This window comes from Oculina patagonica, chromosome 13 (genome assembly GCF_052425735.1).
Source record: "Oculina patagonica isolate OP01 chromosome 13, crgOcupat, whole genome shotgun sequence".
NCBI classification, from domain to species: Eukaryota; Metazoa; Cnidaria; class Anthozoa; order Scleractinia; family Oculinidae; genus Oculina; species Oculina patagonica.
Genome location: NC_135770.1, coordinates 31,935,708 through 31,955,968, shown reverse-complemented (window position 1 = coordinate 31,955,968; position 20,261 = coordinate 31,935,708). Strand labels below are relative to the sequence as shown.

General features: G+C 42.1%; 1 protein-coding gene across 1 annotated transcript in view; it reads right to left on the bottom strand.

Moving 5' to 3' along the window:
- Positions 1 to 1,083: 1,083 nt before the first annotated feature.
- LOC144636017 (cation channel sperm-associated auxiliary subunit gamma-like) overlaps positions 1,084 to 20,261 on the bottom strand; it is a 31,802-nt gene continuing 12,624 nt past the window's right edge. Inside the window, exons 16-24 of the mRNA XM_078495154.1 lie at positions 7,357 to 7,437; positions 6,762 to 6,818; positions 5,750 to 5,891; positions 4,725 to 4,884; positions 4,011 to 4,094; positions 3,615 to 3,707; positions 2,549 to 2,654; positions 1,775 to 2,000; positions 1,084 to 1,337 (exon numbers count right to left, since the gene is read on the bottom strand). Of these exons, the coding sequence (XP_078351280.1) occupies positions 1,243 to 1,337; positions 1,775 to 2,000; positions 2,549 to 2,654; positions 3,615 to 3,707; positions 4,011 to 4,094; positions 4,725 to 4,884; positions 5,750 to 5,891; positions 6,762 to 6,818; positions 7,357 to 7,437 (1,044 nt within the window). The 3' untranslated portion in view covers positions 1,084 to 1,242. The remainder of the gene's footprint in view (positions 1,338 to 1,774; positions 2,001 to 2,548; positions 2,655 to 3,614; positions 3,708 to 4,010; positions 4,095 to 4,724; positions 4,885 to 5,749; positions 5,892 to 6,761; positions 6,819 to 7,356; positions 7,438 to 20,261) is intronic.

The following is a 20,261-nucleotide window of genomic DNA, read 5'->3' as shown; positions in this document are numbered from 1 at the left end:
TTCTAATCAGGTAAACGGCATTTTATTTAGAACTCCAAGGCAATAAATCATACATGTAGCTATCAAGTTAGCAACAAAAGATATTGATCGCTGAAGAATACTATAACGTCCACTTAAAAACAAATCAAAGGAACTGTGAGATTCTCTTTCGTTTACAATGATGACACTGAGGAATGTTGATACGTTATTTCAACTGTGGGAGACCTGGGTGTGAAATAGACGCGCTAGGTAAGATGGGAAACGTCCCCCAAACCCGTACTCCAACCTCGTTTGCAGGCTAGGGACCCTTCTAGGGAGAGAATGGACCTTGAAAACGGGGTTGCCTGAGCTCCATTTACAACGCGTGCTATAGCTAGTTCAGTAGCTTTCTTTTACAATGGATACTAACGTTCAACTTGGTAGTAATGTGCGTGTGTTCATCTCCGTGAATCGTAACCCAATTGAACAAATGTTTGTTTTGCCCTCTAAACGAGGTGACGAGAATGGTCTCGAAAACTCCATGCTAAACGGTCAAATGGTGCAACCCTTCAAAATCTAATTAATCGCTGCTCATTTTTCTCTAGTTTCTTTTGCAAGTGACAACTTATCGGGGACATACCACTATCTCCGAACAGGTGATCTTCGAAGAGCTATCAGACAGTATTGGTTTTTTCGGGTCGAATCTCAGACCTCAGATCGCGGGTCTTTCGAGAGGAGAAAGACATTAGCGCCATAAAGCCCTGGCCAAACGGTAACACAAGTTCAACTTGCGTACAGACTTGCGTTGGGTGGCCAAACGGACACGCAAGTTGAGTCGCAAGTGCACGCAAGTTTGCAAAAAGTCATTTCAAATGCTACGAGTTGTTATTCGGTATATGAAGTAAACTGCAAAAATTGCGATATGACTTGCGTTGGGTGGCCAAACGGTGAAAAAATTGCGTTAACTTAAGTGCAAAACTGATTTCGACCAAAGTGAACGCAAGTCAACGCAAATGTACGCAAGTCAACGCAAGTGCACACAAGTTCTGGCCAAACGTAGACGCAAGTAGACGCAAGTTTTCATCTTGCGTCTTCTTGCGTTGGCGTTTGGTCAGGGCTTAAGAGAAAAATTTGTTTTTCAAAGCGACGCAAGGCTTCCAGTAGCTGAACTTGAACTACCGCAGAGAAGATCAGACTGCAGCAGCGTTGTGAGTCTGGAAAAGGACCACCATTATATAGTTTCAGTCAGCTTCGTGCGACAAACAAAGACGATCGAGTATGAAGTCAAACGTTTGTAGTCGAGGCTTGGTGTTGTTCTAGCGTGTTTCCCCTGATGTCGACGGAAGAATCACCATTGCCTTCAGTATCTTTATTCATTTCTGAAAAAAAAGTAAAGTTCGTTAAAGAAGCTGCTGACTTTCTTCAGGATTTTCATTTGAGGAAATCAAAATTTTGCGCCAAAAGTCAGCCAGTCTTAAAAGCTTAACGTGAATTAGACGATCTCCACCTTGGCTTGGCTGTAACCTTGTCGTGGTGGTGAAGCTTGCGTGACTTATTGATCCTGACAGCTATGCCGACGGGGACCTTGCAGAGCAGTCGAGGGGAAGATGCCCAACGAACAACAATCCCTGATCCTCCCAGTTTGGAGGCTAGGCGATCACGCGATGGGTTTATCATCCAACCCCCAAGAGATTAATCGATTACCAAACGTTTTAGAGGAAATAATTATGTGCTACTTGGCACGAAGGAGCTTGTTAAAGGTAAATTAAAAGACTAATGGTCGCTGTCCCAAATTGGCTTGTTTTTAATACATTACCTTGATGAATTGTTTCTAGCTGGATTTGGTCCGCTAAAGGGTCGACCCTGTTTCTGCGTAGGCCCAACATTCGACGCATCCCCAGCCCACCCGCGTTATATATCCTCTCCCTACACAGGTTAGGTAATAAAGCTAGCACACTCTTTAACTGTCCCCATAACTTGGCTTCTTGTCTTTTCAGCAAAAAGAAGGTTAAAATGAGAGCGACCAAGATGCCGATACACGACTGCAAACAGAAGAGACACAACTCAATCAGTCAACTCCAGAGCCGAGTTGTTCAAAGGGTGCATAACGCTATCCACCGGATAAATCGCTACCTAGTGGCTACGTGTTGACAAAACATACTACCGGCTATCCATCGGAAAGCGATTTATCCGGTGGATAGCGTTATCCACCCTTTGAACAACTGGGGCCAGCTAAATATCGTTCTATTTTTTTGTAGGTTTTTGTAGCCTGCGTGGAGACGTCTCCTAAATAGGGAAGGCCGTACGCAGGCTACGCTTTGGCATCTTGCACAGTTTCAAATAACTGTTAGAAGTTTTAATTCGACTCGATTGCTACTTTGTATGCCACACAACTGCCTAAAATGACCAGTCTGGCCTGTTCTAAGGTTTTTAATTTAAGCGAAACTGGACTCGTTGGTTTTATTTTGGTTGGTTTGTCCGTTCGTTGGTTCGTCGATAAGTTAGTTCGATAAAAACGTTTCATGGCATTATATTTTGTAAGTTTTACCAAAACGTTTTTTTATGTTAATGTTGTATGTCAATGTCTTACCAGCACAATCACAGATGACGGGTTGAATGAGCCTGGCGGTAAGCCGTGAACTCGTATTAAGAATCGGATTGTATAATCACAGTTTGAAGAATCAGCATCCACGATCCTGAAATCAATAATAGATAAAACAATATCTGCAGGAGTTTTGAATAACTAACAGTAATAGAGGTAGTGTTGAGGGAGAAAAACTGCGTCGGAGTAGACGAAGATGAGACTTTTTAATTGTGGTCACCTTTCACCTCTTTTTCTGGGTCAAATTTGCGGCAACAAGTTCCTTCACAGGAACAGACCCACACCTAAAGTAGCAGCAGCAACTATACCTAACAAAATTTAAAAATACTTCTCTATATACACTCTAGCACAAGGTTGAATGGACGTCACAAGACAGCATCATCCAAGCTTGCCAAATTTCAAAGTTTACTCTGTTATCACAGCGTTCTCTACCTTGAGCTGCTCTGGGCCCGATTACCTAGCTGTTTTGTGTGCATCCTCGTCCCCATAGCCTTTCGTTTCTCTTAGCCAGCTGGGCCTTGGCACGAGAAAACGAAGGGCTCTGGGGACACAGGATTTCCAATCCTAGATTCTAGGACTTCCGGTCTTCATGTATGCGGTCATGACGTTTCAAAAGGAGACTCGTTACGTTTTCGACTTCTGTTTAGGAATTCTTTGTTCCAAACAGCCAATCAAAAAATTCAAATTAATTCAAAAATCCTATGTCCCCAGAGCCCTTCGTTTTCTCGTGCCAAGCCGGCTAAGAGAAACGAAAGGGTGAGAGATGGTCTGTTAAAAGGTGTCTAGAGTTGGTCTGATAAAGACTTAAACGCAAATGTCTATATCACTGTCGGAGTAGAAGTTGAACTGACATGTGCTCTACATGAATATTTGTGTATATATCTAAAAAATACGGACATAATTCTGTAAAGTGGGTTGCCATCAAAATCAGAATCACTAAGAGAGTGGGTCGCCCCATCGTCACTTATGCAAATCTGTCAAAACTCTATTTTCAGATTGTTTTGGAAGTTACATGTGATAGTCTCAGGTTCAATTCTACATTAGTTTTCGTTACCTGTTTGAAAATTCCAGCTTGAAATAGTACTCAGCATTTCCGGGAAAGTTTGGACCAATGTCAGCGCAAGGGCTCTGTGTACCGCACAACCAGCTGAAAGAGTCTCAAGCTAAGTCAGTATCGAACTAACTTTACCTAACTTATATCTACACAATTTCCAGAATGCTCTGACGGAGAAGTTTCATACTCTTTTCTATTAAAAAGCAAACATTTCGACGGATTATTTGTCTAACATTGTACCTGTTCTATTTTCACGCTAGACGAATAATATATTTCAGATAGATAATACGTTCAGACAAGTTATCTGGCCCTAGGTTTAAACATTTCAACTCGATCTAAACAATGCTATATAAAGGTAACGGTGAACATTTGTGGGAATAAACACAGCTGACTAACCTTATGCCATTTGTTTTGCTATCAAAAACAGGGACATCTCCTAACGTCTTTAATTTTGAAGCCCAGATCAAAGACGCCATGGAGCTGAAAATCAAACGAACATGAAAAACGTTATGAAAGGGGTAAAGGTGAATAAATCAATGGGCTTTTTTCCTGCCGGCTCCGATATCGGCAGCTAAAGGATTTCCGCGTAGTTAGTGGGGACGCGAGCAGCGCGAAAAACGTTTTAACTGAGAAGCACGGAGAGTGGAAAAAGGTGAGGAGAAAGGATTGATAACAGCCTGGCTTTTGAATTTCTGCTTGGCAAAGCGTTGTTCTTGTCCACCCTGGGCATGTTTGTTATAATTGCTATAACAAACGCTGAGTATCTAAGGGCTGTATTTGTGCTTTATTTTATGCCGTCCAAAGCTAGAATGTGAATGTCACAAGAACAATTCGATTGATTAGGGGAGAGGGGTGGTGCTTCGTGAAAACCGCGATGGTCGTACTTTGTAGTGGTTACCGAAATGAATTCAGCTGATGGCAGTGTTTTGCTTGCTTTGAATAACCTGGCTCTCTTGATTGTGCGGAGGGATGAGCTTAGTTTTGGAAATCAAGCTTTTGTAGTCTCTTTGTAAAAAAGCATCGTGAAGTATTTGAAAATCTGTCAAAATGGTGAGGGGGAACCCTAGTGATCACTTCTAGTTAAGACAAATAAGAGATGTGAATGTTTACCTTGTAGTTTGATAGTTGTACTTTGTTTGTTCTTCCTGTGAGTAATCCGTGACTGATTGATAGCTCGGTCCTCCTCCCACAATCTTCAGTCCGTATTTTCCATGAAACTGGTTTATTTGCCCTGTGGCCAGGTCTAATACTTTGAACACTGGAAGGAAGTCTGCGAAAAAAAAATTGCCTTGTTTTATTTTTAGGTGTAAGCATAAACGTTAATAAAAGTAAAATAACGATATTGTATTTTTAAAACTAATAATTATTATCAGAAACTAGCTGAACTTCTGAAACTTGCTGTAACTGTGCAATCGTTGACTCAGCGTTGATAGCCGACGCGCGCGCTCGAATAGCCAAACTCCGATTATATTCATTAGTGATAACATGTTACTCCTTGACTATTCTCACTACCTACAATGCACATGAATATACAGTGAGATATGGAAGGGTGAAAATGGTCCCTGTCCACAGGAGTGGACAGCGGTATACTCACATGCATTGAAGGTAGTGCGCCGCGTCATGGCCAGGGGCGTGGGTCGCTGTCTTTACTCTGAGATGTTGTTTGACAAATGTACACAATACAAAGAAAGGTGGTAATATATACAACGCTAAGAATTGTGGGATATCTATTGTTATGGAAATATTCTTGTTTTATTTTCGGTACTGAGAATAGGAGAGCCACTTTAAAGCTTTTCACATCCGGGCTTGTCGTAGTCAGTGCACATACCTTATTACTGAAATCGTGTGCTTAATCAATTCTTGAAGACAGTCAGTCTTGAAATAAGTGTTGTTAACAATTATACTGCTCTTATAATATACATGCAAATTACTGCCTCGTCCCCAGGCGTCCTCCTTCTTTGTCGAGCACGGTTCGCTTGGCGTTCTGGGCCTGATGCGGACGGGAAAGGGGACGCGCTCCCCGGCTCGCTCCCTGACCATCAACCCCCGTGCTCCCTGTTTTCCCGCCTTACCGCCTTTGCCGTCCGGCCGACCGGCGCCTGGGGACGAGGCAGTGCAAATTACAATTCCCTTACCTCGGTAAAAATAAAAACATGGCACACCATGAACGGGAGAGCAGAAGTGCTTTTTACCCGAGGCGTTCTTGGAGGCCTCGGGATCAAACTCCAGCTTACGACCCGCGGGACACCCGAGCAGCACAGTCATGACGTAGGAGCCCTGGTGGAGAGAATGTCAGGATTGGAATTTGTTTTTGATTGGGGAAGTAGGTAGTCTTTGAACGGTTTATGTTTTGCACATATGTGAGATTATTTTAATTTATAAGAGAGTGTAATGGGCTGAGTCCCTAGAGACTGAGAGAGCATTTAAATACGCCCTTTAGCTCGGCAGCGGTAAAGAACGTTGAGTTAAGCGGCAGTACAAGTACAAGAGTACAAGTTCAAGGAAATTTTTCAAGAAAAATTCACGGGAGTTGCTAATAGAATTGTAAGTAGTATATTACATTATTACAATAACATTATACTGTCAAGGTTAGGATTTTCGAGAGCTTTTCGGAACGAATTAAGTTATATTTTTGTTGTTATTTATAGTTTGACTATTGTGTACGAAGACAAACACTACTTATATCTCATCACTTCGAACCGGCACAGTGTTCGAAACAGTTTACGTTTCAGCTTGGAGTGGAGGGCATAGTCACTTTGGTTTTACGCGTATCATCATCATCATCATCATCATCATCATCATCACGTCTCATCACGCCAGTAGGCGAATGAGGCAGTACGTTCTACGAATATATACAAACTCATACCTATGCATTCTAAGGGGACAGACCACGAACACAATAGTCGCCCCTGTAAATATCTAATGTCCAAATGTCCAAATTGAACGGGAACATTCATCAGCAAAACTGATATATATAGCCACTACCTGTACAGTACAATTTAAACTGATCCCGTAGCTTTATAGAGATTCAAGTAGTGTTTTTGATTTGTTATAACTCTGTTTTGCATTTTCCCTCACAAGTGGACAACCAATCACTATGGGACTTTTCTTCATCAGGCGAAATATATTTCTACAATGTTGGTTTACCTGAAGAGAGCCCGTACTGTCATAACCGGTAGTACAGGACAAACCAGAATTCCAAATCTGCAAGGAATTTAAATACAGGCTGAGATCAATTATGGAAACACGGAAAACGGGAAACTATATTTCAGGCTCATTTTGTACATCTATTTCTGTCAAACGAAAGTTGGTCAGCTTTTTAATATGTCCTTTCCCAGCAATTATGAAACAATAGACCTGAGGGCTTAGCATTTCTGGTAAATTTAGCCTTTTGGTTAGCTTGGTTCAATCTAGTAGTTGTGTTTGGCCAGTCACGTGTGGAAGGAACTTTATGGAAGAATTAGACGGTACGATTTTGGCCATTTTGGCTACGATTATCGCATGCGACACGCTTACGCCATGACCTACCACACCCTTACGACAGACGCGCGCGTGTATTAAAATGGTCGTAAGTCATTTCATAGGCCTGCCGTAAGCTTGTCGCATGCGAGAAAGTTGAACCGTGTAAATCGGCCATAGCAAGACACAAGTACTATTCTGTAATGAATTTTCTCTTGAAGAAATAGCTGAGCATGCGATCTTGGGCAGAGGGGTATCAAAGTAACAGCATACTTCGTTTTACCTGAATGTGTAACGACGCAGGAGTAAGTCCCTCGCCCGGGCGGTATTGTGGGAGTCTGAGTCCACCATCTTGAACGGTCACCTTTAGGTAAAATGAATTGAATTTAACGAACTATTTAAAAAATGCACTACCAATTCTAACTTTGCAACAATTGAGGCTGTATGATGTAAAATAAACTCGGAATAAATCACCATTGAATTCATTCTTTAGTTCAAATGTGATTGAGTAGTATAGAGGGAGTCACACAAATAACACCTCTGAATTAGACGCTTTATCGCAGCTGGAGTTCGTTTTTTGGCAAGTTTTAATGAGTCACGGTAAATTCTCCGACTTTGTTTACCCACGCGGAAAAAAACAAAATTTGCATACCATGTTCAGGCAAGCCCTTGACATGTTCAAACAAGCCCGTGACTGTCACGTCACGCGACGCTTTTTTCACAGCCGGTGTTTTGTTATTGGCGATGAGTCATGATATTACAACGTCTAAAAATATCATTCGGGTAAACCCCCGACACCCACGCACAAATTTGCATGCCGCTCGCGGCTTTATGTCAATTGAACATTTGCGGCCATTGGAATATACACAAAGATGGGTCGAGGAAGACGTGGACTTTGTCTTTTAAGTGGAAAAAAAAACTTGAAAAATTTTATCGGTCCACCATCAGAAATCTTTAAACACGAAAAAATCGCAAAGGATGCTTTACAACCAAGGATTTTATTGTCAGAAGAGGCGATCGCGCAGTTGAAAACTTTTGACAAAGGGCTTGTCGCAAACCTCTTGACAGGAAATTGACTCTTTTGTATTTTGTACGTCTTAATATTTACTAGAAATTATTAAATTTAACAAACCTGTTTTTGTATTTATTGCTCCGTTTCTATTTGCAATTGCGGCCAAAATTTTGTCTCCTTTTGATGCTTCTAATGAAACGTCCTGTTTTTGGAAATTAGACTCGGTTGGACTGACTGTGGCTGACCCCCTTCCACCATCTTTTTTTTGAACCTTAATAAACACCTGTACTTTATCATTCACAATATTATCATCTTTTTTACTTTCAATAAAAAACTGCCATTCTTCAATTATTCCATCAACGGGCATAATGAAGTAATTTAAATTAAAATTAAATTTAACCAAATAAAAAACAACAGAACTTGAGCCAAAACCACCTCCAAGAGTAGTTGTACCATCTGTTCCATCATAAAAACCGTTTATGACAAAATTTTTGTCTTTTTTTAGAAAATAGTTTTTTAACTCGTATCCATTCAGATCAAGATTTGTTTCTAACAAAAGGTCTCCACCTGAAAAAGTAAAAGGCTTTTCAAAAACATCGCTTGGCACATCTGACTGATAACCTTTTACACCATAAGCAATTAAATAAGCTTGCTCACTTGCTTTTGACCCAAAGTAACCAGGATTGGTTATATCAATAAAAAGTTTGTCGTCACTGCTTGACACATCTTTTTGTGAGTGAATAATTGTTCGCATGTATTTTGGGCTGTGATTGTTAAATCGTTTTGTATGATAATTAACTGTGTTTCCCCCAAAAGGTGAGGAAGCACTTAAACTCCAGTTAAGATCACTTTCAGGAAAGAAAAATTCAACGCAAAGAGTATAATCACCAGGCAACAATCCGGTGAGGCCGATTTTAAATCTTGAATTAAAACTGTCTCCGGATTTTAGTAAATTAAAACGAAAAGCGCTTCTGTTAACTAAGTGAACACCAGAGTTAAAATTGTTAACAGTTGTTAATGAGTCAAAATTTGTAACTCCTGTAAAAGAAGATGCTGAAAAAAACAAATGAGAAAACAGATTTTCTTTTGTTCCTGAAGAAATTGTGTGTGTTCCAACATATTTTTTCATTGATGTTAAGTTTACAGCGTCTTGGTCACCAACAGGATTTGCAAGCTGTTTGATTGAATGGTCGTTCATTACCAAATTTTGATTAACAACACCCATTTGTCCAGGGTCGCCTTTTGCCCCAGCGGGACCTTGTGGACCAGCAGGGCCAGTTGGTCCAGCATCTCCTTTTGGCCCTTTTGTTCCAGCAGGCCCAGTATGCCCAGCAGGCCCTGTGGCACCAGCGGGACCAGTTGGACCTGTTTCACCTTTTGGACCCGCAGGGCCAGCAGGACCAGTTGCACCGACGGGGCCAGCAGAGCCAGTTGCACCTTGGGGCCCTTGTGGACCAGCAGGACCAGTAGAGCCAGTTGGGCCGCTGTCACCTTTATCACCTTTTTGACCAACGAAACCTCTTGAGCCAGTTGGTCCTTGGGGGCCTTGAGGACCAGTGTCGCCTTGTGGGCCAGCGGGGCCAGTAGGACCTTGAGAGCCTTGAGGCCCGGCAGGACCAGTTGGACCTTGTGGACCTTGGGGGCCAGTGTCGCCTTTATGACCAGCGGGGCCGGGCGAACCTCTTGGACCAGGGGGGCCGGGAGGGCCAGTTTTTGATGAGCTGTCTGAAGGATGTCCGGTGTCTCCGTTGAAAGCACCCATTATATATATTCGTCAAAATTTTTTGTTGTTGTTTTTTTTGGCCTGTCGTGATACAAAAAAGAGAATTTTGTTTTTGTTGCAAGATCAAGCAGATTTCTGTTTATTCCAAGCTCATCCGCTATACAGTTATTTTCTCTTGGGAGAAAGGAAAAAATGCAAAAATGGCTGCAATTATCACGAATATTTTTGGGTACTTTGAAAAAACATTGAGAAAGATAAATGACGCTGCATTGCCTATGCCTTCCGTTTATGAAGTAATTGATGATTTCGTTTTGATTGCTTTCGCAAACCATGTCGTCAAATATGACAATTTTTTGGTTATCGTCTGTAAGTTCGTCAAGTGGAATGACGTTGTCGGAAGCTTCGATAACTTCATAACCAGTTTCAGGATTAACTCTTTTTTCAAAATCGTCAAGAATCAACTGGTACTTTTCTTGATGAAGGTTTTTTGCGCAAAGATAAATTTTGTCGTAAACTAAAAGCTCATAAAGCATGTGTAAAAGAATGTTTGTTTTTCCAGAGTTGCTCGGGCCACAAATAAGCATGCGAAAGGTGTCAGAGGGCATGCTTGGATGCCCTTGTTTGAAAGCACTTTGCGAATAAAACTCAGGATCGTAATTTGGAATCTTCATTTTTTAGTTGTTATATATATATACGCGAAAAGATGTCGATGAAAAAATGGCAAACACTTGCTGAAAAAAAGGCCGCGGTTGAGCAGCAAAATGACAAAATACTTGCCGCAATGAAAAACAAAGCGATTGAAAAAGAATTCGGACAGCTTTCAGGTGAGGAGGTATTTAAACCGCTGACACGAAGGCTAGACCGCTCTTTTGCCACGCAAAAGAAAACCGATGCTGAAGAAGGCCCAAACTATAACCTGGACGATTTCGATCTTAACAACCCATTTGGTGAAGATTTCAGGCCAGATGTGGAAACACCCCCACCAACTCCGCCGCCGTCACCAGAAGTACCTGACTATTCGATGGTTGAATCTGACCAAGATTTCGAAGAGGAAACTCCAACATCATCACCACCATTAACATCATCACCAGTCCCACCTCTTGCGGAAAAGGAAGATGATGATGATGATGATGATGATGATGCAGAAGGTGATGATGTTGCAGAAGGGGGTGATGCAGCAAAAGGTGATGATGGCGCAACGCTGTCACACGACTTGTCTCAGTCAGTTGAACGGGCCAAATGGGGAACACCACAAAAACCAGGAATCGAGGGATCAGAATCAACAGACCTGCAGGTGCTAAACAGCATGTTGACAAAAAATGTAAACAATCCCAACTATGTCGTGAAAAGTCCGAAATCAAAATTTTACGGTTACACTCTTTCAGACATAAAAAAAGCGCGAGACGAAATTTTAGAAAGAAGGGGAGAAAAGAAAGCAAAATCTTCTTTATTTTTTGAAAAAGAACCACCAGATCAAGAGGGGAGTGGTGTTGTTGATGTGAACGATCTTGTTGACAGACTTTATATAAGCATCGGTTCCATTAAGGCAGGTAACACTTCAAAAAAGTTGCAAAGACAAATAGTGATATTGTTACAAATATTAACAAAACAAAAAGTGCTGACAACAGAAGAATCAAAAAAAATTTTACATAAGTATATAAGATGAAACATCTTAACCTTTTGCTCAACTCCGCGATTGCAAAAAAGAAAGATGCAAGAAATGAACCTCACAACTTTCAAATCCACTTTGATCCACCAATCGATTTAGACTCTTCAAAAAGGTACAAAGCAGCTCTGAACGAGCTTGTAACAATGAGCTATTCTTGGTTTAATGTTTCGGAAAAATATGACAACAACAAATTTAAATGGAAGAAAAAAAGTGACTCAGACTGGATCACTGTCACTATTCCTGAAGGAATGTATGATTACAAAGACCTAAACGACGCTTTTCAATCTCATACAGGAAAAACGGATGATTCGAAAGACATTTTCAAACTTTATTTTCACACTACGACATACAGGGTCATAATTCTTATTGCAAACGATTACGAGCTTGATTTGAGCGAAGGCAATTTGTCAGAGCTTATTGGATTTAACAAAAAAATCTTAAACGACATGAACAACGTTGGTGATCGTGTTCCGAACTTGACAAGAGGGGTAGACTGGATTTATATTCATTGCGACCTTATTTCAAGATCTGTTGACAATATTGCAGACGATATTTTGTACACGCTGTCAACATCGACTCTTGAAATCTCTTACCCATTTTCAAAAGAGCCTCGTCGACTCTTGTGGCATCCGGTTAACAAATACCGGATTGATTCGATAAAAATCAGAATTAGTGACGGACAGGGAAATGACATTTTTCTGAATGATCAACCTGTCGCTTTGAGCATTTTTATCGAAGAGGAAGAATAATTTTTGAGAAAAGTATATAGGATGAATCACCCAAGCGAGTGGACGAGGTTTTACGACAGAGGCCGATACAGATATCGGCACAAAGGAACAGGGGTCGTAAGAGATACTTTAATGGCTATCGGAAAACGATTCGCAAAAAGCGGAAAAAAAAGGGCAGAAGAGGCTGCCAAAAAAGCAGCTGAAAAAGCAGCTGAAAAAGCTCTTGAAAAAACGGCCGAAACCACTAAAAAAGTTGTTGAGCGTGGCGCGGAAAAAATTCAGCAAGTTCTAAAAAGAAAAAAAAGGCTCTTACCTGAGTCACAAAAAAAGCTTGAGGACTTGATGAAAGACATAGAACTTAACCAAACATCGAGAAAAAAGCTTGAAAATAGTTTAAGAAGAAAAGAAGCAAGGTTGAAGGTAAACCAAATCGTTTCAGAAAATTAAATTTTTTTTGCAGTTATATATACCCTGCTTTGGGAGCGATGTTCAGAAGCGGAAAGTTTTTGGAAAAAACTGAGTTTGTGCGGTTTGGTCTTTCCACGCCAATAAGCCTTCCTGGAAATAATCAGCACCAGACAAAAACTGGCTACAAATTTTCTGTAACCGACAGAAGCAACTGGTACGACTGGTACAACGCTTACCTTCGAGCAGATTTCACTTTTGAAGCGACCGCAGATGGGGCCGCGGTTGCGGGAGACACTCGTTCCGCTCCTATCAATGGGTCTTTTTCTTTGATAAATAAACTTATGGTAAAATCTGGGGGAAAAATTCTCTATAACGTTGACAACATTCACAAGCTGATATTTATTAAAAACTTGTTGGATTATTCTGATGACTACGCAAGAAGTGTGGCAAAAAGCCAGTTTTGGTATCTTGACACGGATAACAGTCTTGTTACAGCAGCAGCGGATGCAACAAACTCCGGAATCCAAGCAAGGGGTTTGTTAGCCCACGCGGGTGCAACGGTCAACACTATTATTCCTCTGAACAGGTATTCTTTTTTCGAAGAGCTCAGTGACAAGCTTTTGCCACCAATGCAGCTTGAGATTGAATTACAACTTCAGTCTGACGCAGAAATGATTTGGCAGAACGACGGCACAAACAGGCGAATTGTTGTAAGAACCCTTGAGCTGTGGGTTCCAAAGCTTCGGTTTACGAGCGAGGGGCAGACGCTTGCTAACGAAGACTTTTTAAAACCAAGAAAGTGGACTTACATGAGAGAAATGGTAGCGCCCAGCACCAGTCAACGTGCGGCTTTTGGAACTTGGCAGATAAATCCTGGAATTAAAGACGCAAAGCACGTTTTCATCTTCATCCAGCAGACCCGAAAAGTAAACGCTCTTACCCAGAACCCGTACTTTTTTGACACTTTTGACATTGACGGAGATGACTCAGCAAAGCTCGCTACTTGCAGGTTGGAGTACGGTGCTTCCAACTTTTATCCTGAGTAGGAGTATGACGAAAATTTCAAGCTGCGAATCCTTAACGACGTAATGAATTACCGTTACCGAAAGAATGATTACAATACAGGAGTTCAGCTGCAGACAAGCAACTTTAGCACACTTTACCCTTTTCTTTACTTCGACCTTCGAGAAAACAAAGATAACTTGACAAACGATCCGAAGCAGATGGTTTTTCACTACAGGCTCAATGAAGCGGCAAATGCCCAGGATTACACGATATTCGCAGCTATTCTGTACGAAAGCGAAATGGTTCTGAAGGAGGTGGGTAACGAACTGGTTGTGGTCTAAATTTTTTCACAAAATATATACACGATGACTTCTTACCACTCACGTAAGGTCGTGCTTTCTGAGGGACAAAAAGAAAGCCTCGCCAAGGCGTTTTCGAATAAAACAGCAATTACACTAAGGCTGAAGTACGAAGACATTGCAAAAGGAGATGGAAACACTTTGCATCTAACAGCGCGTCAAATCAAAAAAATAAAGCAAGCCGTTAGCGACAAAAGGGGAGTCGATCTAAAAATGAGCAAAACACAGATCAGAAACTCACTCAAGCTTGTCAAGGCCGCGGTTCTTGGTAAAGGGTTGCAGGTAAAACCAAAAGGTGGCAATGGCATGAGGGTCCGTCCTGCAGACGTGATGCGGCGGCCGCCCCCATTTATTGGAACTTGGGAAAAAAAATGAATTTTGAGGACGTTCCTTTAACTGATTTTGACCTGCTTGCATGGTGTGATTATCTAAAAATACCGATAAAAGGCATTTTTTCAAGAAACGAATTTTTACCAAAAAATCACTCCCCCTGCATAATTAACATGGACGACTTGGGCGGTCCCGGCACCCATTGGGTATGCTGCTTTAAAGAAAGAGAAAGATACGAGTACTTTGACTCTTTCGGCTTGCCGCCTCCCGCGGAATGGGAAAATGATCTTGTTCTTAAGGGAAAAAAAGAGCTTTTTGCGAAACGACAACCAGCTTCAGTGGGAACTTAGCATCCGGTGCGGCTACTACTGTTTGCTTTTTTTAAACGAACGAAACAAAGGAAGGTCGTTTAAACAAATTCTTGAAATGTTTTCTGACGATTTGTTGAAAAACGAGGCTGTGGTCAAAAGATATTTTTTGCGTCAGGTATAAAATGGAGGTGTATTGCGTTAAAGAGAGACGATTTACTTCTAACGTGCCAGGCAGTGAACAAGTGGTGATTACCAAAAACGGCCGAAACATGCTAAAAGTCAAATGCGCAAGTTGCGGCATCACAAAGACAAGGTTCCTTTCAAAAAGCCAGAGCCAAGGAGGAGCTTTGGCAAGGCACAAGCCACGCTTAGTTGACAAAATCGCCGAGGGAGCAAGCATGTTTTTGTCTGGCCCCTCTCCCACGTTTGCGACCGCGGCCGCCAAACTTGCGGGGCAAGCATTCAAAGGAGTGGGCGACAATGTTAACTATTTTCGAAGCACATAAATTGAACAAAAAAGATAAAAACTTGAATGGAAATTCAAAAAGTTTACTGCGTAAAAGAAAGGCGTTGCACTTACAACGAGCCTGGCAGCAAAAAAACCGCGATAAACATCGATGGCCAAAAAATACTTGAAGCCAAATGCAACAGTTGCGGTATAACAAAAATCGTTGTTTACGATCCGGTAAAAGGTTTTTGGACCACCAAAGACGCGTGGAAAGCCAAACAAAAAACCAAAATTTTTTAAACAGGTATAGAATGGAGGTTTATTGTGTAAAGGAAAGGAAGTTTACTCCCAATGTGCCTGAAACAGAAAGGGTGGAAACAACAAAAAACGGCCGAAAAATGTTAAAAGTTACCTGCGCAAGTTGCGGTATTACTAAAACTCGATTTGTTTCCAATAAAAACGGTGCAGGCCTTGACATCCACAAAGCCATTGGCAAGCTACCGAAACCGAAAAAAGGGTGGACGCTGCCGGGGCACAACTACACCGGGCCTTACAATCCTCTTGAAAAGCAGCTGACTTACGACCCCAAAACCGGAAAGATTTTGAAAATCAAACAGCAACCGACGGGGGCGACAGACGCGGTCGCAATGCAACACGACGTCGATTACGCTGTCTGTGCTGGTAAAAAGGATGAAAAAAGTTGTAAACACGCTGCAGACAAAAAAATGGTAAAAGCTCTCGACGCGATTCCGAAAAACAAGCGGCAGTGGGGCCACGCTTTGGCAAGAAACGCTATCGCATCAAAGCAGAAGGTTGGCTTAGGGGTTGGAGAAACCGTAAACAAAAAAATCGGGGAAAAAATTCCTGGTTTTCAGCAAGCGCAAGATCTTGCTATGATGATTACAGGAGCCATTGGCGGAGATAAAAAGCTTCTTGAAAAATATTGGTCAGGCGACATAGCCAAGGGCGCTTTTAACAAAAAAACAGGTTTCTTTAGCAAAAAGTTTTGGACTCACCCTTCTGAAAACCAAGACCCTTCTTGCTCAGCCACAGTTTATAACAAAAAAACAGGAAAATGGGTTAACCATTATTGTGATTAAATCCAAATTTTTTTGCTTACAAGTATAATGGCCACCGCTACCCAATACAGACAAGCCGAAATCAAGGCTATGAAACTGACTTTGGAAAATCAGCAGGCCCACTACGAAAAGACTTCCGCCAAATTCAAGCGCTGGCATACTCGCTGTCAGACAGCTTGCGCTTTAACGGGGGGTGCCGCGACAATTCTTACCGGCTCAGGTCTTGCAGCTTCGCTTTCCGCTGTCGGCATTGTCGTTGGCGGGCCTTTGATTGCGACAGCAACAGTTTTTTCTCTCGCGACAACTTCTTTAAGCGTCACTGTCAAGTTTTTCTTGCGAAAAGCAAAAAAACACAAAAAAATACTTTCACTTGCTGAAGAAACTCTGTTAGCGATCAACTCTCTTACTTCTGCTGCCCTTGAAGATGGAAAAATTTCTGACAGCGAATACCAAGAAATCGTCAAAAAGTACGGTGCCTTCTCTTCTGAAAAAACGAAACTGCGTTACTCAAATCACACTGACGGTGTGCGCCCCCACCAATCTTGAAAACGTTTTTCGGCAGCTTTTTTCGTTTTTTTACTTTTCGTCAAATTTTCCGCAAGCTTTTCGATTATTTCTTCTTTTTTTGGCCAAGAATCGGGTAGCTTTTGGAAATAAAAATACAAAAAACAGCCGTAGTTGACGTTTTTGTTATGATTTTTGTATTCTTTCACCGCGTTTGCCAAAAATTGCAGCCTTGCCGGCTCAAAATCTTCCCAAAAAATGCCGTTTTTTTTCAAAACTGTTTTCAAATATGACAAGTTCGCCACCGGCACAATCGTTTGTTTTTCTATCTCTTCCAGTTCTGCAAAATCGTTGTGTTCGGGAAAAACAATTGGTTCAAAAGACCTTTTTTTCAACAAATCAAAAAAATTTTCAATATCTTTTTTTGTTAATTTAACGCCCAGACCATAAGGGTCATCGCCAAGTTTTTTTTTGTCTTTTAGCCACTTGAGTCTTAAAGATTCAACAAAGTTATAATAAATCGGAGCCATATTATTACTAAAGCCTGCAAGGAAACAAGGGTCAACTCCAAAATATTTTTTTTCTTCCATGTTATATTAAGTCTTTTAAGTTCAAATGGAAAATAATAAATTGGAGTCACGTTACTACAGCCCGCAAGGATACTGGAAAGGAATTTCTGCAATAAAAAAATTAGCCAAAGCCGCAAAGGTTTCCGAAGATACTGTAAAAAGGTGGCTCGGAAAACAAGCGTTTTGGCAAATCTACCTTCCCGCACCACGACACGTTCCGCGTCCAAAGTTTGATGTTTCTACTCCTAACGCGGTCCACCAGGCGGACCTTCTTTTTCTTCCTCATGACAGATTGCCGCGAGGGCGAAAAGTTTACAAATACGCGTTGACTGTTGTTGACGTTGCCAGCCGTTACAAAGAGGCCGAGCCTTTGACCTCAAAAGATTCAACTGAGGTTGCAAAAGGTTTTCAGGCAATTTACAGGCGTAGTGCACTGAAATGGCCACAGATGCTGCAAGTTGACCCCGGGCGCGAATTCATGGGCGCTGTTACCAAAGAAATGGAAAATCGAAAAACAGCTATTCGACGCGGGCGTGTTAACATTCACAGAGATCAGGCCATTGTTGAACGTTTCAACCGCACACTGGCAGAGCGCCTGTTTGGTTATCAGTACAGTGTCGAGTTGACCCTGCCATCTGGCCAGCGGTCGACAGCGTGGGTTAAGAGGCTACCCGAAGTTATTGCCGCTCTGAACAACGAAGTTACACGGCTGACGGGCAAAAAACCCTCAGAAGCTATTAAATTAAAAGCCGTTGCTGCCAAGCCGTCGACTCCTTATTTGAGGCCTGTTGGTAAGAGCGAAAAAAAGCTCCCCTCCTCCGTGAATGTTAGATATTTGTACCAGCCGGGTGAGTTAGAAGGTGGCGGAAAACGTGCCACCGATCCAATCTGGTCTTTAAAAGTCTTTTCGCTTGAAAGAGCTGTAATGAACCCGAACGAACCTGTTTTGTATTACTTGCAAGACGGCCCCAAGCGTGGCTTTGTGCGCGAGGAGCTGCTCGTAGTACCTCCTGATACCGCCCTTCCACCAGTCAATGCCAGCTAAACGTGATATTCAATCGGTTCGGTATGTATTCCATCTTCAAGCACCCAACGTTTGTCGTAATAGGCGCTCAAACCCAGTTTTTCCTGCTCGTAAGTTACCATTTTTCCTTCCTTCATACGGAAGCCTCTGTTTGTTGCCATGTCCTTATGACCATTCAGAGCGGCCTTAAATCCTTGCCATCTTATTTCGTTTTGCGTCTTAGATACCCCCTTGGTGCTAAACTTCTTTTTTTCACCTTCTGGTTCCTCGATAAAATAACACTTTGAGCAAAGCGCAATCATCCGGCTGCCCGTACACTCAAGCTTAAAGAGACCAGGGGTGCGGCCGCTCCACTTGTCCCAAGCCAGCCATTGTTTTTTTTGGGCCTCGAATTCTTGTTTTAGCTCAGGTTTTACGATGTCCTCAAGCTTCGAAGCAGAAATGGCCATGTAACAGCTGTCCGTGTCCATCTGAATGAGCTCAAAATCTTTTCGATCAAAATACTTGTCTAAAAAGTCATAGTAAAACTTGAGCATGCGCAGCTTTGCTAACTGGTAAACCGCGATCCCAACTTGAAAAGGCCTGCTAATAGTTATCCGGGGCTTGCGGCTTTCCAACTCGTACGCTTGCCCGATTTCATCTAAGTCGCTGAAATACGCGCTTCGCAGGGCTCGGTCAACCACTTTTTCGTCTTTTGTATAAATTACGTTTGTTTGCCTTTCTAGAGCCTCGATCAGCTTCCCGTAAGCACTGTTTCCTAACAGCTTAAACACGTCAGCCAGCAAGGCCTTGCTCTTATCAACATCGCCTGTTCTCCGCGCCTCTGTCACTTGTTCCACAAACCATGGGAAGATCTTTTTCGGTTGGTAGTTAATCCTCCGGTAAACAGCTTTTATCACTGCTCCATGTTTTACATACCAGCGCAAAAGTGGTGCATACAAAAGAATCATTTTGGCAGAAAGAGCACCGACTAACTTTTTTCCGTCACCTCGATTTCTTTTTGTTTTTTGCAAGTATTCAAGCATGTGGTTTGGAACGGCTTCACCTGGTACCTCTTTGTTATAAAAGAAAGGCGGCATCTCTTCAAACTTTTTCCATAATTTTTCTGGAATCTCAATATCCACTTCAGCAAAGCCAAACCAGCTCCGAGCGCCTTTCAGGTCTCTTGTAAGTAAAACAGCCTCTTCTTCTTCATGTCCAAAAAAGTGGCGGACTTCTTCATTTCCGCAAGGCATTTCTTCTAACATTGTTGATAAATAAAGAGCGTTTGCGTCGTAACCAACTATGTTTTTACAAAGCTTCGGGTTTTCAATCTGGTGGTCTCTTATCTTTGAAACAAAAGCTTCGTGGTATCTTGTAAAAACAATGCTTGGCCCTCCAACGACCGCCCCTTTCAACATATCATAAGCCTCTTTACTCGGAGAATACAAATCTGCTCCTCTCTCGATCGATCCTCGCATCAGGTAATGCAAGCTAACACCTGGAATGCTTACGGCATCTTTAAAAATGTCGATACCCTTTTCTGTATAAAAGGCTTTCATCTTTTCTAACGCTTCCAGGCCTGGTGCAACATCAAGGTTGTTGTAATAGCAAAGCCAATCTGCGAAGGTGCGCATACCCTTTTCTCGGAACAGCTTCTTGCAGGTTCGCCATTCTGAAAGTTTAAGCACAAAGGAGTTTTTCAACCTTGAATACCAAGCAAGATAATCCGGCAACCCTGGGTAGTCAAGCTTCTCGGGGGAGTCAAACCACTCATAAGGAAACCACGATTTCGTGGCCTCGCATCCGTATGCCTTAACCCACTTTTCATAGCTTGTTCCTGGCCCAAGGTAGTTGATAATGTCAAGGAAACGGAAGCCCTGAGTGAGCAAGAACATGATTTTGTTACAGTTTTTTGCCACTCTGACTTTGCCCGTTGTGTCAGCAAGGCGGTCCGCGAAGTTATTTTTGATCAGATTCAGATCGTAACTGCCAGAGTTGAACCCAACTACAGGAACCTGGTTGCACCATTCCTCAATT